Raw genomic sequence first — 25,184 nt, forward strand, 5'->3', positions numbered from 1 at the left:
AGATCGGCTCTAACTCCTTCACCGTGACCCCACGCGGCCGCCCCCCCGTGCCGCTCGCCAACGGCCCCTCGGAGCCCGGCCCCCGCGCCCACGTGCCCGTGGCCAAGGTGCCCCCGGTGCCATCACCCAGCGCCCCCGTTGCCCGAGCCAAGATGCAGCGGCCAAAGCCCGAGGGGGCTGAAGGGACCCAGTCCCCTCGACCCTGTGCCAGCCCGGCCCCCTCCAGTGCCACCCCCGGCGCCCTCCAGCCGCTCTCTGCCTCCGCACCCAAGGCCAGTGGCGGCTCCTTCGAGATCCGCCCGTCTCCCAAACCGGACCTGGCCGCCATCCCTGCCCACGACCTCCAGGCTCAGGCCCTGGCCAACCTACGCATCAACTCGCGCAACTCTTTCCTTGTCGTGCCCTCCCGGGCGAAGGCCCCGTGTTCGCCCGCTCCCGCCGAGGGCTTGAGGACGGGCATGCCACTGCCCTCAGAGCCTGAGCGTGGGCAGCAGGAAGAGCCCTCACCAGCTGCCTTCAAGACCCAGAGGGAGCCTGTCACTCCCCCAAAGGCATCACCAGAGCCTCTGGTGCCCGTGACTTACATTGATGATGACGTTGTTGAGCCAGAGCCTGGAGACTTGTCTTCAGTGCCTGGTGCAGCGACAGGGACCAAGGACTTACTTGTGCCTCGAGATGCTGCTTCCGGTATGGGTATGGAGATGGAGATTTCTACGGTGCCCTTCTACCGACCCCACCCTGCCTCCCCAGGCTTTGCTCAGAGAGGGGGCTACACCTTCACTGTAGTACCCAAAAGGAAGCCTCCTGTCTCTGGACCAGCAGCCTTCAGTGATGGCAGCAGAGTCCAGCAAAATGATGGAGTAGAGGATGAGGAAGAGATTCGAGGAAGGCCCAAACCCTGCAGGAGTCCTGATGCTTCCCAAGCAGGGCCCCTGCTGAAAACACGCTACCCGAAAGCACACGAGATTGAGGTGATTGGTGGCTACCTGTCCTTGGAGAGGTCCTGTATCAGCAAGAAGGGCTCCCGTCGCAAAAAGGTTAGTTGCCCAGCAGCTCTGTCTGAAAAGTGACTAAAAATGGCTCTTTTCAAAGCAGCATGCATCAGGGGGGTGTAGTTAGGGTTGTCCTGAGTGTGGCTGGGTAGAAAGGTGTTGGTTGGGTTTCACTGCTTCTGTCCTGTCAGCCCTGCAGAGGTGGCACATCTGTCGGGAGGCTGAGACTGACTCTGACTCTGCTGGGTTATACAAACTCTCATCAGAATGGGAGGTGGTCCCTGGTGGTACGGACAGTCCTCTTTCTGAAGCAGATTTTTCAGAGCAAAGTTGTATTTTAGAGTTTTCTACCGCATTGCCTTTTTAAATCGTATGTGCCCTGGGAATGAGTCTAGAAAGGAAGACCTCGAAGGGAGTGGGGAAGGGAATCTCATTCTTCTCTGTTGCCACGTGCTCTGTTAAAGCCTGTGCTCCAAAAGTGAACTTGGCTCTACTCACTACCATACCCTGTAGGATCCAACATAAATGTCACTTTTTGTGTCTGAGTTAATGGCTCAGAAGTCAGCTTCTTTGTAAGCAGGGAGGGGGTGGCACCAGCTTAACACTCCTTGATTTGACAACATCACCTGCTCTTTGTGGCTTTGGTGGAATTCACAGGCAGCTCTGACAAACTGAGGAAACAGCGTTTCTGTGGCCTGCAGCCAGAGGCCTTTGAAAGACTCGCTTAATAAGTGCCAGATTTTCTCACCAGTTGAGGAGCAACTTTAGGGGCTGGATGAAGAATTGTGCTTTGTGCATATTGATGCTGTGCGTGTTTTGTGACAAAGACACAGTCATTTCGTGATAATGGGCTATTGCTGAGACAGAATTGCTGGCTTGAATTGCTCATCTAGTACCAAAACTCATTGTGGTGCCTAGTAGCTAAAGGCTTATGTCACTGACTACTGCAAGTGAAATGATGCCAGCTGCTTTTTGCCTTTCCCAAACTAAAGTGGGGAGGGGGTTGCACATCACAGTAGCTGAACTGAAGACTTTGTAAGGAGTTTATAGGGTAGCTTTAGGTGTGACTTTTTTTTTTTTTAAGGAATCTCCTGAATCAGATGAATTGCACTTGCTACTTTTCCAAGTGTCACTGGTTTTAAGTTGGCTTTCATGTGCTCCATGAAGCCAAGGGTGACATCTAATGAAAGTGCTAGTAGAAGGGCCATGTGTTGGAATAGGCAGGTTGTCACAAGTGTTGCCATATGCCCGTTTTAACTTGTGTGGTTGTCCAGAGGGGCAGGATGGGGCTTGGCTTGGCCAAGAGTGTTTTGTATCTTAGAAAAGATTTAAAGAAGGACTAGTTTTGGCTAGCATCTTGGTTGCTGCCACTGCTGCTCGCAATTTGGGATTCAAGTTGGATTATATTAATGCAGAGTGGGCATGAATTGACTGTAGGGCATGTGACTGAAGTTTTTGAGAAGTAAAGACCCTTTGGAATAGGCCTTCCTAAGAATCCTCCCCCAGGTGAGGAAGTTGGGCCTATGATTGGATGGAGAAAGGACCAAGCGAGAATATGGGGATAGGCAAACTCCCATAGATAGCCCCCACCTTCAGGCTGAAGTAAAGGAGGCTGTGTTCTTCATGCACCCTGGATGGTTGGATAATATTGGCTTCCCCCAAAAGAAAGCCAACACCACAGCTATCAACAATTGTGCACAATGGTTTTCCCCCCATCCCCACATCAGATAAGAGGGAGAAGGTGGTCAAGAAGGATGGTGTAGTGTGGCAGATGCTACCTGGGACTTGTCTGATTTGGACTTGCCCCAGACTCCTTGTGTCAGGTTGGGCAGGTGATGTAGCCTTCTTTGCCTCAGGTTTCCAGCTATGTAATGGGGCATTGTAATGATGACTACCTTGAAGACTGCAAGACTTTTGGAGACTTCAAATAAAGCAATGAGGATCAGCTAAGAACCACTGATGGCTGTAAAGGTGGGGAGAAATCTCATGCCTGAGAATCTGTCCCACAGAGATTCAGTCTGAGGAGTGGATGCTCATACTGTCAAACCAGTATAGGTAGTACACACCTGTGTCATGAGGCTACAAAAAATCTGGAAGGGTTCTGACACGGGCTTCCAGGTTGTGGAAAGCTATGTGCCTTGTGGAGGGATGTTAACAAAGTCACTGAATGTAATTTCATCATCATAAGTAACTTGCCTATCCAGATAATCAGTGGGAGTTGTATGGGGGCATGGTCTGAGGAGCAGTTTCTCAGCAAGTGAAAAACAAAAACAAAAAAATCTAGGAATGGCTCGTGGCTAGTTCAAGAGGCCACAAGGATGGCAGGTGCCATGGTTTAGTTCTAAATCAGAATGCAGGAGTTGGTTCATAAATTTTCAATAATGTGGCCAGTAAGCAATAGCCACAATGCTTCTGTGGATCTGCCTTTTTTGGTGGGAGGCATGAAAAAGTCCGGGTGACACTAAGTTCTGCAAAGGGCAACTTCAAGTTCAGAAGCTCATCAGAAAGGCCCTAAAGCCGAAAATGAGGAAGGGCTAAATGCTTAGATTCATCCCAGAGGCTTCATCAGCAGTCGTGGGAGTCTGGAAGCATGAATGTTGCCAAGTGAGAGAACCAGCAGAGCGGGGAAAGCAGTGGTTAGCTGCTAAAGTTCAAGAGGCAGCTTGGAGCTAAATAGGAACGTCTAGCCAGTGAACTGCAGTGTGCACAAAACCAGTGGAGCAGCGTGAAATATTCAGGAATGTAAGATGGGAATGAGGAAGAAGAGGAAAATGTGAAGAGAAGATAAGATAACAGCTTGTATCATGGGTGGGAGCCTGAGAGAACCAGTGGGTTACTGGCTACAGGGTGATAAAAGAGTAATTAAGAGTGCAGAGAAACTGATGGGGAATTTCTCCCTAGTTTGCTCCTTTGGCCTCTGGGCTAAGCACAAGCGAGACTTGGGGGGGCATCTGAACTCTAAGACCTTCAGACTTGGAGCCTGCACATAGGAATCCTGCCATGGATTTGGAAGTATCTGAAGCTCCAGGCTGAGGACTCTGGGATGGAGGATACTTGCCAGTGGTGGTGCCACACAGACTTGAACACCCAAGTTCTGCTCAGCCAATGGAATTCAGAGCTGATTTGGCCTGACGCACAATTAAAAAAAAAAAAATTTGTTTCTTCTTAGCATGCAGGATGTTGAAGAGGTGTAATATTTGGACCATTGAGACAGTCTATGGTTAATGACTGACATGTCAAGAGTTGGTGTGGAATTTGCTCCCACATGTTTTTCCTTGTAAGAGTGGGGAGGGTTTCATGTAAGTTCTTCTGAAGCAGAGCTGTTTGAAAAGCAGGGTTTCTAGTGCACAGGAAACTTCAGGGGATTTTGGTGTGAGTGGGCACATGTACACGTGCATTTTAACATACCGTAACCTATTTTGCTCTAATGCACAGTATCATGGTAAAAACTGTGCTAATATGTTAATGCACAGTAAAATTAGGGTACTGCGCATTAAGTGTTACTAAAAAAAGCATGTGCTTTTGCTATTCCTCATTAGGGCAGCCCAATGCACATTTTGTTAGTACCTCACATTAGCGGTACTAAACTTAATGCTCAGTAGCAAAAGTGCATTAATGAACGAACGTGTAGATCCAGCGAGACCTGAAACTCAAGCTTCAGCTAATGGGAGGCTCCCTGGACTCGAGCTGTTCAGTGAAACTGAGTCTCCTGTTAGTTTCCCCAGTAACGCCAGCCTTGAGTTTGACTTTGTGCAGGGACTTGCATGGCAGAGCTGCCACCTAAGCTTGCCCTGAGCCTGGGGACCCCACAGTTTTCAGCATGCCCCGAGGTTCTGGCTTTGTATGCTGGGATGATAGGCTGTTGATGTGTTATGGACTGGCCACCCCACGTTTCTGTGGGGTTATGTGGCATGTAGGCTGATTCTGTTATCTGAGTTTTGGTGTGGCCTAGTTTTCAGTGTTTGAACCAGAAGAACTCCTCCCTTCTGCAAACATGCTCATTAAAAATATTGCAGTGAAGAGAGGTTGTTTGCAAAGCAGTTGTTGGCAGACATGTTACTTGTTCTATAAAGTGCAGCCTTTATTTTCCTCAGACATTTAAAATCCACTTCCTGCTCTGGGCCCCTGTTCAGCAATGGGAAATCCATATCATAAATGTCAGCAAACTAGTCACCTCAGTCGCACCCTTCCTAGCAGTCCTGAAGGACAAGGGCAAGAAATGGCTTTGCACTGTGCTGGTACAAGTAACAGATGCAGGCTGTGGCTAGGAGCCTGTTCCAAAATTCCAGTGCCCTTCCACCGGTTGATCTTCACTGACACTGCAGCCTGTGATTTCTGCAGGGCAGTGTCACAAGGGAGAGAGGTGTTTCTGGGAACCAGTTATAACAGTGCTCCAAGGAGAGCTGGCTTCTTGCTGCTAATGCAGGTGTCAGGGCATTTCATGAAGTCTGCAAATAAATAAAATATATATTAAAAAGGGCAAACCAGCTCAGCTGTCACTTCCAGGAGCTACAGCTCAATAGGAAGAGGCAGCTGGTTACCTTGGGGCTGGAGATGTCAGTGTCAGCTAAATATTCAGGAGAGGCAAGAAGCTGGTATGGGGAGAGAGAGAACTGGAACCCCAAGGGGTTGGGGGGAGTGCTTCTACATTATAGACTCAAACAGTTTCCCCTCATTCTCCTCCTATGTGAGCCCCAAGTGTTGGTGCTGCAGGGATGTAAACTAGCTTATCTAGAAACCTAAAGTATTGCCTAGTGATTGATGCAAGTAAGGCAATTCTGCCCATGAACCTGATCACTGAAATTCTTCCCTGTCCTAGTGAAGGGTTTCTGTGGGGATATCCCCTCTCCATGAGATTCACTTGTTGTACAGTCTACACAGTGGTCAGTTGGAGTAGCGCTCATCCTGATAATCTTGCCCATCAGTGTGCTTTGGTTGTGGATAGCACAAAATCTGACTGGTTCTGTTTTGAATTGCGTTTTGTGTTTGCATACAGAACAGTAGGCTCTGCCACCTGTGGCATGTGCAGACGCTCTTAAGCCTGTGTGGGAGATGCACCATCTGCTTTAGACCCTGCTCTTAAAGCCATCCATACCTTCAACTGACCCCGTTCCAATTGCAGATCCTATGCAGAGTGGGTGAGCACCCATCCTTTGCTATTGCCCTGCTCTCCTCCATTCCCCAAAGAGCCATAGTGCTTGGCTGAGAATGAGATGACAGGACCAGGACCCCTCATCCTGCTTTAGTACCTGACATAAAAGTGGTGAGACCTATGGGAAGCTCAAGACTTGGCCTGAAATTCTGTTTCTTCTCCTGATTCTACAAAAGCCTGGCTTCTAATATTTGTACTGCAGCCATGACATGATGCAAACTAACCCTATAACAAATGTATAGTACTATTCCCCTGGCTGTAGGCTCTGGTATACCCGCTGCCCTATCCATAGGAGCTGGGCCATGAGTCCAGCATGCCCTACTCAGGCAGCTAAGCACTGTCCGGTTTGTCAAATACTGCTGTGGGAAGGATATATGTGGGTATAGGAGGGAATTAACAAATCATGTTGTTCTGGTACTGGGGGGGGGGGGAGGGGGGCAGGACTGGAGAAGCACAGTCCTGTTCTGCATTCAGATGGTTTGTCCTTCAGGTGAAGGCATCTCTGCATATTAAGGTGATAGGTGACTCATGGGCCTGACTTGGGGGAAGAAGAGCAACTTTGGGAAGGAGAGCTAGTGATCAGGGGAGGGGGAAGACACTGGACCCCAGAGTGTATGGGAGTCTTGTGCTGGAGCTCATTGAGCACTTAGTACAGGTTAGCTAAAATCTGTCACACATGAATGCTCTGAAGCTGGTTTCTAGAGCCAGATCAGCTGCCAAAAATACATGGTCTTGCCAACACTCAAATCAAAGTGAAATACTTGGTGATCACTGGCCTTTTGGTGCTAGGCTACAACAGGGTGTGGAGGCTGACTAATGAAGGAGGACTCTGAGGAGTGCCAGTTTGTGTGAAAGTTTTCTGTTGTCTCTTGTTGGGAGGTGGCCTGTAGGCTGAACTCTGTTATCATGCAGGTTCTATATGATGTCTGGAAGCAGCAAGGCTTATGCTCAACATAATGTCCTGTGTCTTCGGATTTGCGTTTCACCTCAAACCTTGATGCATGCTTTGTCCTCAGTGATAACTGGGAGGGATGCTGCACTAGAAGAGGTCTGTAGCTCGAACCTAGGGCATTTGAAGTTTTATGAGTAGTGCGTATGTCTTGAATGTGCTGGAGAACCTGCGGAAGTCATAGCATTAGTGTGCCTTGTTCCTGTGCTGTTTTGTACAGTCGGCAGCTTGCTGCATACAGCAGCCTATGCAGATATAGATTGAAGAGGGCATCACATCCCAGGAATAGCAGTCTAAACCCAGCGCTTTCCCAGTGTTTGTCAGAGCTAACTTAGAAGATCTTGGTGCATGCATCAGATAAGAGATTGTGCCAGCCTGCTGCACTCAACAAGAATACAGTTGTTTCTAAACTCTTCCTCAGAATGAGGGACAGGATGGACCAGCAATCGTTGGTTGTGGGAGGGTTGGACTTGGTGCTCTGTAACTTCCTACTGATTCAGGTTCTGCTGGAGGTAGCTCCTGTGGGAGCCATTGCCCAGCAGGCAGGCAAAGCCTCTTAAGCTCTGCTTAGATCAGCTCAGAACAGCTCCAAGGAGGCATGCGGCTTGGAATGCCGATGGCTGCCCGGAGTCTGTTCTGCAGCTTCGGCCAACAGTGGAGTTGAACTGCTGGGAGCAATGCAGGAACATAGTGCACTACCCCTTCAGCAGGCTGGAGGCAAGGTGAGGCATGAAACATGACCTTAGCTTAGTGCTTGTGTCTCAGGAACAGGTTCCTGTCATTTTGCTCAATTCCGGTCTGGTACAGCGGGCTAATGTTTGCCTTGCTCCTAGGAGGAAAATGCCCAGAGTCTGCAAGAACAGGCAGCAATGCACATTGGAGCATAAGGTGCATTGCTGAGTGGGTCCAGTGACCAAAGTCCTGTGTTGGACAAGATCCGGTCTTGGATGGTCAGCACCAGTCCTGGTCAGCCTCCTGGTTGGTTAGCTGATCTTCAGTGGCTCAGGTAGTGCACTGAACTGCTCTCAGGAGTGGTCCCTTCACTGCTCTGCCACAATGCTGCTGTGTTTAGGTCAGGCTGGGGGGGAGGGGAGGAGAGAAGGGCCATGAAGCAACTGTACCTGGATCCTGTTATATTTTTTAACCTAGTCTGTTGGCTGGGCATGGGCACACAGAAGTGGCACGTTCTTATGTTGTTGATGTGTTAGAGGGTAGAGAGGAAAGGAGAAGAAGGTATATGGCACTGTACTGAAGCACGCGGCTCTGAGTGATCAGTTAGGCAGCACTGAGCTTGGTTCTGACAGAGGCAGTCATGGTCATGGAGGCGTGAGCAACATTTCGCACGTGCGTGCTCTCTAATAGCTGCAGTCATGTTAGTAGTGAACTTCCCCCCACTGCGTTTTTCTCTCGGCCTACTGCTTCCACAGTACAAGAGCTGGACAGAAGAATTAAAGTAGATGCTGTTACACAAACGGAAGGGGAGGCCTCTGGAGGCAGCTTGCGCTGTGCTTTGTGGCTCAGTAAGCTCTTGACGCAAGAGCTAAGCTTGAGATTTAAAGGACTTTGTGCTTCTGGAATCTGAGAATGTGGATTAAATATAAAAATACCTTTAGTCTGTCCCCTTAATCTGTGGGCTGGAATAGACTCTCAGTGTCGAAGGTGGCTGGTCGCTCCCTTCTGTTTCTAAGTGTTCACTTGGACTTATTTTAACAGTCACTTTCTCCAGCGTAGGGTAGTGGCCTTCCCAAAATGGACTGGGAAGCCAGCAAGCGGGAGTGGCCAGTCAGCACATGCCATAAATCTATGTAGAGGAAATATTTGTGAAACTTCTTTAATGGAGAATTAGTGTACCTACAAAGATAAAGCTATGAAGACAAGAAGTTTTTTATTGATGTTGCTCCTAAGACTTCCTCATTCCTCTTCAGAAACCTTCTTGTCAGGGATATCGACAATGGTCTTTCAGCACTGAACAGAAGAAGCTCCTCTGTGGCATGCATGTGACAAAGTAGTTCACTGCCTACAAAAGTTTATGCCATTCTGAACCAGTTTGTCACAAAGGTGCCACCCTGCTCTGCCTTCTTCCTTACTTCAAACTAGCACTACCTCTATCTTCAGTATAGAAGGTTTTTTCTGCCTAGTTTGTCCTTTTTTTCCAGAAAATGAGGTTTCTATCCCACTCTAGGTCTGAGAAGAGTTAAATGCACCTGTCTTTCAGATCTGAGAATGGAGGCTATCCCCCTCCCCTCCACCCCCGATGATACAGGAGTGGTTGGCATTTCAGTTTGATTAGCAGATTTCCTTCTAGTCTTCTGTATACCAAATGTCTGTCCTCTACCAGTGCAGTTCTCTCTGGGTTTGTCTGTAGCATTAAGGGTTTTGGGCATGGTGACCTGTCTCTGGACGTGCCTCTGGTCTGTGTGCATCTAGGTGAGATCTGTTGCAAGGAGGCTGGGAAATGAGGCGAATTCAACTCTTATACTCTACATAAATTAGTCATGGTTTACTAAGTAAACTGCTGGAGCAGAATCCCTCTTGCATATCTGCAGGGAACGTAATCACTGTCCTGATGCTGGGAGAGCTATGTTGCTCTGAACCAATGACATAAGCTCTTATGAACTCATGGAGTTAAGCTATTGGATCACTTCCTTGGCAACATCTATAGTACAGGGCACTGGGAGACTTCTCTGCTTCCTGATGTGCTTGGTGCACTTCTCGCTACACCATCTCTGCTCACCAGGAATTTGAAACTCTTCCCTGTGTCTTGTACATGGAGTTTAATATTTCGAGTCCCCACTCATCGCTCCCATCTACCATGTGCTTCGGCGTATTGATTACACAGAGCAGGCTTCATGGGTTGCCTTTTGTAAGGGGAGACTTTCTTGTTCAGTTGCATGACATGGGAGCGGCAGTGCAATCCTGAAGGTGATCAGTCTCCTTCCGATAGTGCGGCATTCCCTAGTGTACTCCATCCAGTGCAAACCCATGGAGTTACCAAAAGCAAACAGAAGTGGAGGCTCAACCAATGGCAACTGCTGCTGAAAAAAGCTCAGTGTTGCCCTTGGAAGGGCATCAGCATTAGATAAGTGCAGCATGAAGTAACTAGTGTCCACATCCACAGCGTTTTCCCCTGCAAATAGTATAGCAGGAATTTAGACATTACCCAGCATTATAGGTCAAATCCTGCATGAGGCCCTCCTGGCACCCATAAGACCTCTGCTGTAGATGTAGCCCTCATGTTGCAATACATTACCTCTGTGATGGAGCGACTAGCCGGCTCCTTTGTTTTGGTAGCTTCTGCTACCCGCAACAGTGAGCCTTTTTGTCTAAATACATCAAACTGTCATGAGATGCCCACATTGGAGAAGGGCTCCAGGATTGTGAAAGCCCTTGTGCTTTATTTTCTGGTAAAATGCCCTGTTCAGAAGAACTGTTGGATCACTGTCTGGACAGCTCTCTCAGGACCCTGTTAAATTCTCTGCAATCACAATGCTGATCTAGGGATGTAAACCCCCAGCTTCCCTAGGGCTGTGCTGGCTCCCAAGCATGATACTATCAGTCCTTGGCCACCCAGGAATGTCCCCTGAGCACAATGACTCTGCCTTCACTTCTCCCCTGAGGATAAGCTCATTGCCAGCTTTCAGCTAATAACCCTAGTGGGACTAATCACACTGCCACTAGGCTGCATGAAAATCCTTGCACTGGAAGTGACTGTAGTGCATGCAAGTGGTGTAGATTGCTGCCTGTGGACTAGTTAGTGAAAGTTCATGTGGGCATTTGTCCAGTCAACCCTGTGATAAAGCTGTTAGTGCCAAGGCCTACAGCCTGCCGTTATTTTACCTGCTGTTCAGGTTGCTGGTCTTCTGATTAGAAGCTGGTGAAGAGGCTTGGAACTTGGTTCAGTAAGGTTATAACCCCCTAGAAATGAATGAAGAAGCCTAGCAGAGTTTGTTGGCTTCAGGTGGACACCTCCCACACATTTCATTATCTGTGCTCATGGTGATGGGTTCTATGAGGAGGTGATCAATTGATTTCTCTCTTTCTTGGCCTGAAACCATGGAGGGCACTAGAGGGTAAAACACACCATGAAGGTGCACCCAGAAGTCAGCTTGTATCTTGTTTGGGCCACAGAGGTGTGGCATTCTGCACAAGCCTTGGCTTCAGTATGGCCCTGTGGCTTTGGAGCTTCAGGATTATTAGCTGTGGGTCACTTACCAGATCTCCATCAGAGGGGAGAACTCTTGGTCACTGCTGCATCATGGGCATGTGAGGGAGTCCAGCCACCACTGACCTCCTCTGAACTTCATAGTGATCGGCAACTAAGGCTGCTGGTGAATTGGTATCCTCCCATCTCTGCTAACTGCCGAACTGATTCATGCACAGTGGTGCAGTCTCTTTCCTGCCTCTAGATTCAGTGCAGATCACCTGACTGGGGTTAAGGAAAGGGAGGAATCCAGCTGATGGAGATGCTTTAGCAGCCTTGGTGTGAAATGCCTCTGGCTAGTTCTGTTGCATCTTCTCCTGCCTGGCATGAGCTCCCCTGCTCCCGGCACATTGTGAAATAAATATGGTTTTGCTCCATCCCAGCCCATCAGTAAAGAAGAGGGTTCCTCTGGAGCTGAGGGTATGCTCGCGGTGCTTTCAGGAAACACTTTGACATCCTCTCCCCACAATGTGGAGGTCAAGAAGATGTGATCTGTAGGGGAAGAACAGTTCAGGGAACAGTACATTTCATGACTTCAGAAATCTCTCTTGAATTTCCCTACATGGTTCCTCAAAAGTAAGGCCACCTGCAAAGCTCAGCTTGCTTGCTTAGTAAGTAGTTTAGCTTAAACCCCATATTTGAGCTATGGGTACAGATTGGAAATAAGCAGTCTAGCTGACTGTGGTTCAAAACAACACTGAAGCCTGTTCAGGTATAAGGGAATCTTTGTAGCTCCCTGTCTGCAACAGGCCAGCTCCTGCTCTGGCTTAGAGACAGAATCCTTTCTGGAACTGTGGCTTGTATCATTAATGTACTGGGGGCTTGCACTCTGTGGCAGCCCTGTGTGCTGGGGAGTGCTAGCCCAGCCCCATATAGCTGGGTCTTGGCAGGGCCTCTGTGACTTGCTCTGCCCACAGTTCGCAGCAAGGCACAGCCTGTACTTTGTACTGGGTGTTGCCATTCATTCCATGCAGCCCGATACCAGGGGCTTGGTACAGAAATCAAGAACCTTATCTGAGCGATCCACATATGGCAGCTGCTGCTGCTGCCTGGGGGGTCTAATCTACATCCTGGTCTTTCCTCCCTTTGCATTAGACTAGGGTGTTCTCTGTAAACCACTGCATATAAACAGAGGATGTTTACCATGGTGACAGGCATCATGTGGCTCAACAGCACACGGTGTGCCTTCATTCTCCCCTCTCTGTGGGTTGCAGGGCAAAGCATGAATGCCTGGGCATGTTTCTTGGCTTGAATGCAGTGTTTTGCATGGGATGGCTTTAGCTAAAGCAAGTTGGGTGAATAAAACAATGAGAAGTAAGTCTAAGTATTCCAGATGCAGCCAGTGTGGCGTGGCTGTTTGCTCACTGCTAATGGCATCTTGGTGTTGGGGGAGAAGGGTTGGTTATGGTCGGCCAGCGTCAGGCAGGCAAATCCTTTTTGCCTTGGTCTCAAGCATACTTACTCTTTGGAACGAAGAAATCTGCTAGGGCTAATGGGCTGCTGGTGCTTTCAGTACTTTCCTGCCAAGGCCCGCACAGAGCTTAGGCACTGGCTAAGAAGAGCTGGCTTCCTTCCTTCTGACTGTACAAGTTGGAGCCTGATTTCTGTGTTGCTGTTTTGGTTGGATTACATTATATGGGGATTCTGGCAGTGCTTTGACTGGGTTCAGCATGACCTGAACCAACCCTCCAGCTTTCTTTTGATCACAACTGTGAAGAATCCATATTTCCCTGAGTTGCAGGTTGCTCACAAATGCCCATTGGCTTCCTGCAGGATTCCTGGAGCATCCTGTCAGGCACCCAATAGACCCCTTTAGTCAGCAGCATCCCTGCAGGCCCATCTGTAATGGATGGCCCATTTAGGCTTTTATCCCCTGAACAGGGCAAGGGAAGGGCTGGGAAGAGAAGCATCAAAGGAAAACAGCTAGGCAGACTTGTGGATGTTGGGAGTTGGTACACTTTGTGATGTGCTTGCCAGAAGTGCCATTTCTCTGTGGTCCTGGCTCCCTGTGGTGGCTACGATTCCCTGACACTCTTCCTCAAGGGTGTTAATCAGGTGTCTTGGCCAAATGCCATCTTGAGTTATTGTGCTGTTGGTAACAGTCTTTTAGTTCCTGTTTGGGCAGTGCTCTCTGCCTCTGTGCTACTGCTGAGACCGCCTCACAGTTGCCAAGGGAAAAAATGCTTGTGTGTGTGTGAAGCCCGTAAATCTTTCCTGCATTTCCCTCATGGCAGCTGGAGTAGGCAGATCAAGGATTACAGCACTGTTCCCCAATGTAGCTAGGGAGGCTGATTTCATGGAGATTGCTGAGCAAAAGAGGAAGAGCCTGTTTATACTAGTCCTGTATCCGGTAAGCAGCTGGTTCCCAAAAGCCCAGGCCTTTGCAACCAAGGGGCTATTCTTCTAGTGTTTGTCTTGCATGGGTGAGTCCTGGAGCACTTTATTGCAGCTTGCTTGTTCCTTCTATCAGCTGCAGGGCTCCTCCCAGCTCAACTCAGCTACTGTTTGCTGTAAACCAGGTGGGAATGAACACAGTGTCAAGTGGAGTCAGCCTTATGCCTCTCATTGGTGTAAGCACATGGCTGCAGTTACTTGGTGTCGGCCCTCGCTCCAGGCTGACTGCACTAGCCAGAGATGGATGTATACCAGGACAACCAACCTCAGTATGTTACTAGATGAAAATTACCTGTCCTGGTATAAGCCTTACTTTGGGGGCAGTCTGCAAGTTAGGACAGGCACTAGAATAAATACTGTATTTTCTTGCGTATAATATGCCAACAGGTGAGATATGCACTTTGTTTTGGGAAGGCAGAATGAAGGAAAAACTTGTTTTTCCAGAGCCTTGGCTGCAGATTAACTGCATAGAGCAGCTCACAGGAGGTTGAGTCTTGCTCTGTCACTGAAGAGTGGATTCTGCCCCTGCTGTATGCTGGCTAGAGAAAAGGACAGCCCCTGGTAGACATTACAGCATCTCCACACATCCCTTCCAGTGCAGAAATCAGCCTCTCCACTTAAGACATGCACCCCAATTTTCGAGAACTTTTTTTTTTTGGGGGGAGGGGGGATGTAAGTAAATATGGTAATGACAATAGACTGGCCTCACAGGATGAGGGGCAAATGAGTACTAGAATCAACTGGCCAACAAAGCCCACCAAGCAATGTTGAGGTCTGAGGTACTGTGTTGGTGAAATGGTGTGATGGGCAGGTGCAACTTACCGTGGATTGAGGTTGGCAATGTGTCCTGACACTTGCTATCAGTTACTGGAGTCTCTCTTGGGGGAGGAAGTGGTGGAAGAGGGAGGGTTGGTGTCAGTGGTTTCCACTGACTCTCCTTGCTCTCCTCTAGATGAAAATCTCTTTCAATGAGATGAGCCTGCAGACCATGTTCGAGTACCCCTCTGAGAGCTCCCTGGCAGAGGAAGATGAGGAGGAGGAGGAAGAAGAATTTAGCTCAGAAATGGAGGATAACAAGCCTTCTTCCTTCTTCATTCCACACCCAAACAGCACCTTGCACCCTAACGTGCCCAACTCAGGTGAGCTGCTTGATCTGCTGCTGGTCTCTTTCTACTCCAAAGTCATCCTGCAGAAGGGCTAGGCAAGGACTGCTGGTACTTGGTTCTATAAAGGGTTTCTGGCAGCAGTTGTTTGATACTGAATCTTCAGCAAGCACTTGGGAGGGATGTTAGCTCAGTCCAAGGCCGATTTAGGAAATGGGCAGTGGGGACAATTTGCTTCTGTGAGCCCCTCCCTGGGCTAAGTGACACAGCCCAGAGGAATGGCCGTAGCTGGTAAAGCATGCAGTCCTGCTGGGACAAGTCGGCCACCGGATGGGGTCCTGCTCTGTATCTGCATATGTCCTCTCTTCAGGCTTGTCCAGCTATACACCAAAGCACTCTGTGGAGTTTGGCAAGTGGCAGGAGCAGAAATACGAGGATCAGCCTGATGCAACGGGGGCCGTTCCAAAGGAGGTGGATGCCTCGGGGAACCAGGTCATGGTGAGTCTTTACAGCAGTGCCTCACTTATTTCCTTTTCGCTCTGCTCTGATCTTCAAGCTAGTGTGGATATGTTGAGACCTGAAATGAGGAGAGTCTTTCCATAGTAGAATGCCACACTTGAAGGGAGCAGGGCATCTGCTTGGACCCTAGGGGCTAAGAGAAGCCTCCACTGCAGCCAGCATCCTCCTTCTTTGAGGAGGAGATTAAAGACTTGTCTATACTGCAACAGCAATGAGTCCTGGCACCAGGAGATGGAGGGACAGGGTATGCTTTGGCCTCCAATTTAGTAGCCACACTTTGCACCAGAAAGATTGCAGTGAGTCTTCTCCAGGCTCATCCTCAGAGCCTGCTTTCAGGCCCATGAGAGATGGGGATTGAGTGGGTGTAGACTGGCAAGACTAGAGAAATTTCACTAATGTATTTCTAGTTTGAAGTTTGCTTGTGCACTTGGGCAGGAGGAAGGGGGCATGTGTGGGGTCCCCTTCTAATGTGAGGATGTGCTGCTGCCTGAGTGTGGACATCTCTCGGGACAGCTGCTAGTTTCAGGTTGTCCTCTGTGCACTGCAGGCACATTCAGTATGAATATGGAGGTGCAGTCAGCCCCTGGCAAGGTCCCAGTGCAGCCCTTGCCTTCTTAAAACTCACCTAAACCCTGTGAGGCTTCTGTTCCAACTCCCTTTTCTCTCCCCACAGCTTACCCCAGCAGATAGGAGTTGTCTTTCTGACTTCAGCAGCGAACCTGCCTTGTATTTCTGATCACCGAACCCTGCAGCCTCCAGTTTGCAGCAGCTACAGCTGAGCAGGGAGCTTGGCATGCCATCCATCCTGCTCTCCGAACATCCTTGGATGCACTTCCTGGGATGGAGTGTCTCTGAAGTGCTACAGAAATGGGCTTCTAGCTCTGCCTTAACACAAACCCTGAGCTAGATCCTGTGCCTGAGGCACTATTGTTATTGAACATCGTGGATATTAGCAATGGAATCTGGGACCAGCCACCTTTACAGTAGCAGGCAGAACTGTTTGGTCTGTGACCTTTGCATGTTCCTTGTTCTAGAATAGCTGTCTGATTAAGTAAGAGCAAATCCGAAGTCTGCCAGGGGCACAGACTGAGGGTGCTCTGCTGAATCCACTGAGCCACTGATGGTGGACTCAAGGAAAGAGAGTCTCAAAAACCTCATGAAGGCTCCCACTGAAAAATGTATCTGCAGTTTGAGCTTTGAGGGGTCTCCAGGACCATCTGGTGAATCAGCCTAGAGCTTGGCAGGCCAGGTCCAGGGAAGGTGGCTGTGGTTTGATAACTGCACTATAATGGGGTCCACTTCTTGTGCTCAGGGCGGTCTCAGGTCCAAGTCCAAACCCAGACATGCATCGGGGTCTGACTGGTTTCTGCTCCTGTGAAGCTGCTGAGTCATTCAGTCAAGGCTGTGTTGGCTGGGAAGGGATTCCCTGGGGTGGGATGCACTAGAGGGGTGAAGGATGATGGGAGGGGAAATAAAAGTGACTCATCTGTTGTGGCAGATCAGCAGGAGAAAGTAAGCTGGAGGGTCCCCAGACCGATGCTGGTTGCTCCCTCTGGGCAACTGGAGCTGCCTGACTAGGCCTCTTTTTAAAGGAGTTCCAAAGCACTGGCCATAGCTGTGACATGGCCTACCTTTTGTCTCTTGATCTATCTCCAGTCACTATCACTCATGTCCTGGTTTTCCCCATTCTGAGCACTGCTGTAGCTGGTGTTTATCCTAGAGTGTGATCCAGCTGGCCCAGATTTATCCACTAACTGCACTCCCTGTCCCATGGCTGCCCTTGAATTGGAGAGCTTGCTTGCTTCGGGTCAGAATACCTGGACCTGGGTTTTCTTGCTTCAACTTCAAGATGCAAAAGGGCAATTTCTCACTCCCCTCTTTAACAGCAACCTAAGCAAGGAATATGCTGTTTTTTCTAGGTTTTTATAATTCTTTTTTGTAATTAATATAGCCAATACAGAAAGGAATCGGCTAGGTTTTCTCACTGATCTAGTAACATCCATGTACTGTAGACTCGGATCAACACTTCACTCTGGAGAACACCAATGTTTTGGAATTGTATGTTGCTGCTCATGTGATTTGTACTCCGGGGATTAAACATGTAGCTGAAACAGATGGCCTCTTGAGTGTTGTGAATGGGAGAGATATCACATTGTGGCTGCCTCTAGAGGCTCAACCTGTCATATTTCTGATTAAACCTGATGCATTTGTTTGTTTGTCTGAATGTGTCAGTTTTGTGTATGAACTGAAAATGTTCTGCATGTCTTGCACTTAGTAAGAATACAGAAAAAGCAAAAGGGGAGGAAGTTTTCTGTACATGATATACGTTATGGACTTTGTGAGGTGCCCAGTGCCCCCTGGCTCCAGTGACTGAGGTGGGAGCTGCTGCAAACTTCTTGAAACATGACTGATAAACTCAAATGTTCACTTGACCTGACTGGAGGAGCCAACCACAGACACACACCACATCTCTACTCTGCAACTGTATTGCTTTGTGCTTTCAAAGCTGATTAAACTACCCATGTGATCTCCCAGGAGTGGTGTTTGGCTAGTAATTCACAGTACTAGGGAATTACAGCTGATTCAAAAGAACTTTGAATGGGAGCCATTAATAGTGTGGCAATGAATCCTCTGAGTGGTGGTAGAAACATCAGCAAAGGAGACATTCCATGAAACAAACCCAGAAGAGTATTTAAGACTCAGTCTGAGACTTGTATTTATCCCCAGCATGTGTGCGCAAGATAGAGAATGACTGCTAAGACACCCACCCCCACCTTGCATTTAGGGGAAGCAGAATGGGAATTATGATCCATCCATCCCCCACTGGGGTGATGGGCAAAGGTAGCAGATGATCAGTGAATGCAGGCAGAACTCTTAGAGAACGGAACAAGAAAAACCAAAGGCTTGTGAAATAGGCTTGTTCCTTTGTGGTGGCAATTCTCATTGACTAATGTGCATGGAGAGCAGACTGACAGTCTCCATGTCTAGCTATTCATCCCCCAAAGTTTTAAGAAAAAAAAAAATCAGAAAATTAGGGTTGGAAGGGACCTCAGGAGGTCATCTACTTCAACCCCCTGCTCAGAGCAGGACCATCCCCAACTAGGTCATCCCAGCCAGTTTTATCTAGCCAGGTCTTGAAAACCTCCAAGGATGGAAATTCCACCATCTCTCTAGGTAACCTGTTCCAGTGTTTTACTACCCTCCTAGTGAGAAAATTCTTCCTAATAGCTAACCTAAACTTCCCTTGCTGCAACTTCAGACCATTGTTCTTTATCATCTGCCACCAGCAAGAACAGTATAGCTCTATCCTCTTTGGAATCCCCCTTAAGGTAGCTGAAGGTTGCTATTAAATCCCCTCTCAGTCTCTTGTTCTCTACACTAAAAAAGCCCATGTTCCCCAGCCTCCTCACCATTGTTGTTGCCTTCCACTGGACTTTCCAATTTGTCTACATCCTTTCTGTAGTGAGGGGCCCAAAACTGAACACAGTACTCCAGATGTGGCCTCACCAGTGCCAAATAGAGGGGAATAATCACTTCCCTTGACCTGTGCTGGCAACACACCTACCAATGCAGTCCAATATGCTGTTAGCCTTCTTGGCAAAAAGGGCACACTGCTGGCTCATATTCAGCTTCTTGTCCACTGTAACCCTGAGGTCCTTTTCTGCAGAGCTGCTGCCCAGCCAGTCAGTCCCCAGGCTGTACCTGTGTATAGGATTGCTCTGTCCTAAGTGTAAGACTTTCCACTTGTCCTTTTCAAACCCCATAAGCTTCCTTTTAGCCCAATCCTCCAATTTGTCTAGGTCACTCAGAATCCTAGCCCCACCGTCCACCATATCTGCTACTCCCCCCCCCGCCCACCAAGCTCGGTGTCATCGGCAACCTTGCAGAGGGTGCACTCTATGCCATCTTCCAGAATGCAGATAAAGATATTGAACAAAACTAGCCCCAGGACTGACCCCTACAGCAGTTCACTTGATACCGGCTGCCAACTAGACATTGAGCCATTGATTACTACCCTCTGAGCCTGATGTTCCAGCCAGTTTTCTATCCACCTTACAGTCCATTCATCCAACCTATACTTCCTTAGCTTTCCTTTGAGAATATTGTGGAAGACTGTATCAAAAGCCTTACTAAAATCAAGGTATATCACATCCATCAGTCTCCCTGCATCCACAGAGCCAGTCATTTCATTATAGAAGGCAGGTTGGTCAGGCATGACTTTCCCCTGGTGAATCCACGCTGACTGTTCCTAATCACCATTTTCTCCTCCAACTGCTTAGGAATGGATTCCAGGAGGAGGACCTCCATGATTTTTCCAGGGCCTGAGATGAGGCTGACTGGTCTGTAGTTCCCTGGATCCTCTTTTTTCCCCTCTTAAATATGGGCACTATATTTGCCCCTTTCCAGTCATCTGGGACCTCTCCTGATTGCCATGAGTTTTCAAAGATGATGGCCAGTGGCTCTGCAATTACATCAGCCCACTCAGCACCCTCGGGTGCCCCATGGACTTATACACATCCAGCTTTTCTAAATAGTCCCTTACCTGTTCTTTCACCATTGAGGGCTGCTCACCTCATCCCTCAGTGGTGAAGTGGGATGCTGCGATTGCAGAACCACAGGCCATCATCTCTGAAAACTCATGGCAATCAGGAAAGGTCCAAGATGATTAGAAAGGGGCAAACGTAGTGCCCATATTTAAGAAAGGGAAAAGGGAGGATCCAGGGAACTACAGACCAGTCAGCCTCATCTCAGGCCCTGGAAAAATCATGGAGAAGAACCTCAAGGAATCCATTCTTAAGCACTTGGAGGAGAAAATGGTGATTAGGAACAGTCAGCATGGAACACTCACGATTCACCATGGGAAAGTCATGCCTGACCAACCTGATTACCTTCTTCGATGAGGTGACTGGCTCTGTGGACACGGGGAGACTGGTGGATGTGATATATCTTCATTTTAGCAAGGCTTTTGGTACTTTTTCCTACAACATTTTCACAGGCAAGCTAAGGAAGTATAGGTTGGATAAATGGACTGTAAGGGGGATAGAAAACTTGCTGGAGTAGCAGGCTCGGAGGGTAGTAATCAATGGCTCAATGTCTAGTTGGCAGCCCATATTAAGTGGAGTGCCGCAGGGGTTGGTCCTGGGGCTGGTTTTGTTCAATGTCTTCGTCAGTGACCTGGAAGATGGCATAGAGCGCACTCTCGGCAAGTTTGCAGATGACACCAAGCTGAGGGGAGTAGTAGAGACACTGGAGGGTAGGGCTACGATTCAGAGTCAATAAGATTCAGAGTCAACTCAGAGTAGATTTTGTCTCAATATGCATTTTGCATGGACTGCTAGCCTTCCCTAGCAGTAGTCTTCACTCCTTATCAGCAAAGGGGTGTGTGGTAGTTGAGCACAAAAGCTCTGTGCACTCTACGCCAAAGCCCAGCTCTGCTGCTGGTACCTCTCCTTAGTTCCCTGCCCCTCTCTTCCACCACATATGCACACAAGCAACATGTCCTCCCATGCTTTTTCTCTTCTGCCTCTAGCCAGCCAGGCAGGCACTTCCATGGAGATAAACCACTCCTGTACAAAGAAGTCCTTTCTATCTGCTCTACTTCTCTCTTGGCAAAACTGACTCTACAAAGAGCACAAGGACCAGGTTTCTGCACCTTGTTTCCTAACGAGTGCTACTGCACTACACTGGTTCCTGGGAGATGAGCTCTTCTCTACATTGAGTAAGCATATAGACTTCAAACTCCTCTTGCTAAAATGAAGCATCTGCTTTCTCTCAGAAGAAGGCACTGAATTGCTGAGTTTCCTTTCTCCCTCGGGCTGGGCTGTGCACAGCTTCTGCCTAGCATTCTGGCTGAACTCTAATGACATTTGTTACTGAGCTTTGCTAAGTGAAGGTCAAATTTTACTTTTCTTCACCTTGTGCCAAGGCCCTTCTGAAAGGAAAACACACTTGTGCAAAATGAAGATTTTACTAGACATTGTTTCCTCTACATATACCAAAATGATAGCAGCTCCCCTCAGTCCAAGAAGGGAGAGACTTTAGGAATGTGTGAGTCCATGTGCTCAGCTCTCTTTTACAACGCTGCTTTTTGGCTCTGTGGCTCTGCTCAGATTCCCCGCTTCCTTCTTCAGAACATTTAGCAGTGTCTGGGAACTTTCCAGGATCTAAGGTGGAAAGAAACAGAAGTTACTTACCTCCTACACAAACTCTCTTATCACAGGTTGCTTCTGAATTAACCATTCAACTGATCCCTTTATGGTCAAGAGGAATTTTCCACCAGTGCAGTCTTTAAAACTTCTGGGAAGTGCAAGCTAGTGGTTTGATGCTAGAATTGTTAGGGGAGGGTTATCTGGCCTGTGTTTTGGAGGAAGTCAAATGGAATGATTGCAAAAGCCATTTATTAATATTCATAGATGTTAAGGCTGGGAGAGACCATTGTGGCTTCCTACAGCATACAGGCCGGAGAACCTCCCTCTGTGACTCCTGCATCAAACCAGTAACAAGGGGATGAACAGGAGGGTTTTTAGAAAGATGCACAAATCCTTGATTTAAGGATGCCAAGTGATAAAATCTGTCACATCCCATGGTCAGCTGCTAAGTACTCTCACTGCTAAAAAAGTGTACCAGGCTTTTGGATTGTGTTCTGCCTTGTCTGCTCCAGTGAAGGGCACTCTGCTAAACCTTTTCCCTAGCCAGATACTTTGTCTCAAGTTCTCTCTCACTTTTCTCTTTATTATGAGTTCCTTAGTCTTTTGCAAGCTAGGATTTCCAGAGCTTGGATCATTCTTGTAACTCTCTTCTGATGACTTTCCTATACGTGGACATTTTTTTCTTGGTACAGAGAAGGCAATACTCAGTAATTGTCTCATTGATGCTGTATACAAAGGCAATATCATCTCTACCTTAACTCAGCATTCACAGGAACATACAGCTAAGGCTTGCATTAGATCTGTTAGCCACAGCACCATTCTAGTACATTCAGCCAGTTCCCATCATAGCCAACAGGGCTGTGCAAAGCTTCGGGTGGTGATTCGATTCAGAGGAGATTTGGCCAGATTCAATGGCCCAATCACTGAATCGAATCAGGCAACCAATTAAAATTAAAGGTCTGAATCGATTTAAAGCTCTCTGAATCTCCGTGGAAGAGCCCCCCACATGGCATAAGGCAGGGCAGATTTCCCCCGCTGGTAGGAACAGTGAGTCTGGGGTTTCTCATTTTTTTTTTTTTTCTTAAAGGGCCAGAACCACAGCAGGCAGGGCAACCATGGGAGAGCAGGGGGGAGTCAAAGGGTTCGTGCAGAGCACCCCACAGGGCAGTAGGGAGCAGTGGGGATTGCTCCCCCAACTGGCAGCACCTGCCGCGTTGGGGCTTTTTCTTTTCAAAATGCCGGGAGCTGGGGCGGCCCAAGAGAGCGGACAGGGAATGGGCCTGAGCCATTTGGAGATTTGACAGGAGCCGAATCTCTGAATCAGTTTCAGGCAAATCGATTCGGGACAGTGATTCAAATCACCAAATCGAAACACTGTCCCCCGAACTGGCCAAATCCGAAGTGAATGCTGACCACTTCATACAGGCCTAATGGCCAATAATGCCCTTCCATGGCTTGCCAGTGTGAGCTGTTTTTTAATTTCTACATAGATAAACTTGTATCTGGCAGCTGCATGGGTCTTGCCAGAGTAGCAGCACCTGCTTTATCCACTTTCTGCAGGCACTATCCTCTCTGCCCCACAACCAACACATCTGGAAAGGGAAATGTCGCCTTGCCCTGCTACGTAGTTTTTTTTCCAGGCTCCATTCATTACACTCATACAGTAAGTACTAAGAGACTACAGCTCAGTTCACACACAATCTACATGATTGTGCCATGACAACTGCAGGTGCCATGAGCTTTTCACACCCTTCCAGTCTTCCTATAACTCAGACATAGCAACACTGGAGAAACAATGCAAGGCAGGACTTCTGCCATGACAACTCTACTAAAGGATCCCCTGGAGAGAACACAAAGCTTACCCCTCCCTAAGCTGTTTGTCCCTTGTGATCTAAGACAGCAGTTCTCAACCTTTTTTGGACAAGGACCCATCTGTAAACATCAATGGCCAGGCCCAACCTACTGCCCCCCACCCCCAGGTCTCCAATATGTGGGGGCCCCCAAGTAGCCCCATGGAAGCTGGAATTCTGCCAGCCTGCAAGGGAAAAGCCTCAGTTTTCCACATTTTTCTCTTCTAAAAGAGAATCCATTTTTGAAGTTTGTTGATCAATTTTTAAAGTTTGTTTACAACCCTTTTATATATTTTTGTGACCAACTTTTGGGTTGCAACCAACAGGTTGAGAATCACAGATCTAGGACAATCAGCAGCAAATGCTCTCTGAAGCCATAATGCTGCCTTGAGCACAGTGAAGGTCACTACAATCAGTAGTTCTCATCTAAAGAGGGGAAGGCTCAGAGGAGATAAGAGATTAAGAATAGGTAAGATACTGAGAGTCATTCCTGGAAGGCCACTGGGAGAGGGGTGAGGCAAACATGGGGAGAAAGACAGACCCTAACATAAAATCCCACAGCAGTGAAGACAAGTTCAAGTTTCTTCTTTCTCCACTATTTTCATTTCCTTCACAACCCTTATTATTGACCATGATCCATGCTTCTACGCTGGGCTAGACAGAACAGTTAATTCCTGGTAACTGTGGGTCTTCAAGAATTGACTCTGTGCATTCACAGTCGTGAGACAGCACTCCCTGGGGTGAGCTCACAAGATCCTCCTCTAAGTCCTGTCCATTGGAAGATGCCCAAGTACCTTTTAGCTGCCAGCCACTTGGTGCACAAGGCTAAAGAAGGGATGCACTGCTACTCTTGCTGCTGCCAGCCCTTCTTGATGATGCATCAAATTATGACCATCTACAGCCAGGGTGGCCAGCCTATGGCAGGAGTACTGCAAGTTGCATGGGCATCCTTTTTGTGGCCTGTGCCAGGGGAGTGGGGTCAGGCAGCACAGCAGTAGATGGAGCAGGGAGCAGAAAGCAGAGCAGGAAATCAGACGGGGATCACAAGGCAGGGAGCTGGCTGAAAGCAGAGGAAGAGACTGGGCACTAGGAGCAAAGGGTACGGAGCAGAGGGAAAAGCAGCAGATGGGACAGGGAAAGGGAATCAGTGACACCCAGGGAGGGCACGGAGCTAATCTGTGGCATAAGAAAGGCTGGCCCCGCGCTGCTCTAGAGCAGTGGTTCTCCAGGCAGGCCCATCTTACCCTGCGGCCAAGGGGCTGTGCCCGCTCGCCACCTGCGCCACACTGAACGGGCTCCATGCAGACAGGGAGCCCCTTCCCCACCCCAGGTGTCCCCAGAACCCCGCACCTGCCTCGCAGCCCCGCCCCATTTCATTTCAGCCACTTTCTACCGCAACTGTGACTTGCCCATGGATTGGGGGGCCCCAAAACCACGTTGCAGCCCCCACCCCAGGACAGCATGGTGCTTCTCGACCTTCTTTGTACCAGGCCCCATTTGTAAACACCAGTGGCCCTTCCCGACCCAGCCCCGCTCCCCAGGCCCGGACCCCGGCGTGTGCCCAGATTTCCTTTCTCCAGGAGGAGGCGTCTTTACAGCCGGCTCAGGACGGTTTCACGTGTCCCGCCGGGCCGGGCCGGGCCGCTACCTTGCCGTAGGCCGCCTCGGTCTCGGCGATGGTGCGCTCGAACTCGTTGCGCGTGGCCATCTTGCGGGCCAGCCCCTCGTTGAGGCGGGCCAGGCGCTCGGTCAGCAGCCGGATGTCACTCTGCAGCTTGGCCTTCTCCTCCTCCTCGCGCGCGATCTGCCGGCCCAGCTCGTCCCGTCGCGCGCACAGCTCCTCGATGCCTGCGCCACACGGGAGGCACGGCGCTC

The 25,184-nt window shown here is 48.9% G+C and overlaps 2 protein-coding genes across 2 annotated transcripts in view; one reads left to right on the top strand and one right to left on the bottom strand.

The window, feature by feature from the left end:
- The window catches only part of TPRN (taperin), an 18,819-nt gene extending 1,290 nt beyond the window's left edge, over positions 1-17,529 (top strand). The window contains exons 2-5 of the mRNA XM_019541094.1: positions 3-1,037; positions 14,641-14,827; positions 15,162-15,289; positions 15,984-17,529. Coding sequence (XP_019396639.1) covers positions 3-1,037; positions 14,641-14,827; positions 15,162-15,289; positions 15,984-16,046 — 1,413 coding nt within the window. The 3' untranslated portion in view covers positions 16,047-17,529. The remainder of the gene's footprint in view (positions 1-2; positions 1,038-14,640; positions 14,828-15,161; positions 15,290-15,983) is intronic.
- Positions 17,530-21,259: 3,730 nt separating this feature from the next.
- SSNA1 (SS nuclear autoantigen 1) overlaps positions 21,260-25,184 on the bottom strand; it is a 4,449-nt gene continuing 524 nt past the window's right edge. The window contains exons 3-4 of the mRNA XM_019541095.1: positions 24,958-25,181; positions 21,260-21,474 (exon numbers count right to left, since the gene is read on the bottom strand). Of these exons, the coding sequence (XP_019396640.1) occupies positions 21,373-21,474; positions 24,958-25,181 (326 nt within the window). The 3' untranslated portion in view covers positions 21,260-21,372. The remainder of the gene's footprint in view (positions 21,475-24,957; positions 25,182-25,184) is intronic.

The sequence above is a fragment of the Crocodylus porosus genome, unplaced genomic scaffold, assembly GCF_001723895.1.
Source record: "Crocodylus porosus isolate Cpor-Errol unplaced genomic scaffold, CroPor_comp1, whole genome shotgun sequence".
Lineage (NCBI taxonomy): Eukaryota > Metazoa > Chordata > Crocodylia > Crocodylidae > Crocodylus > Crocodylus porosus.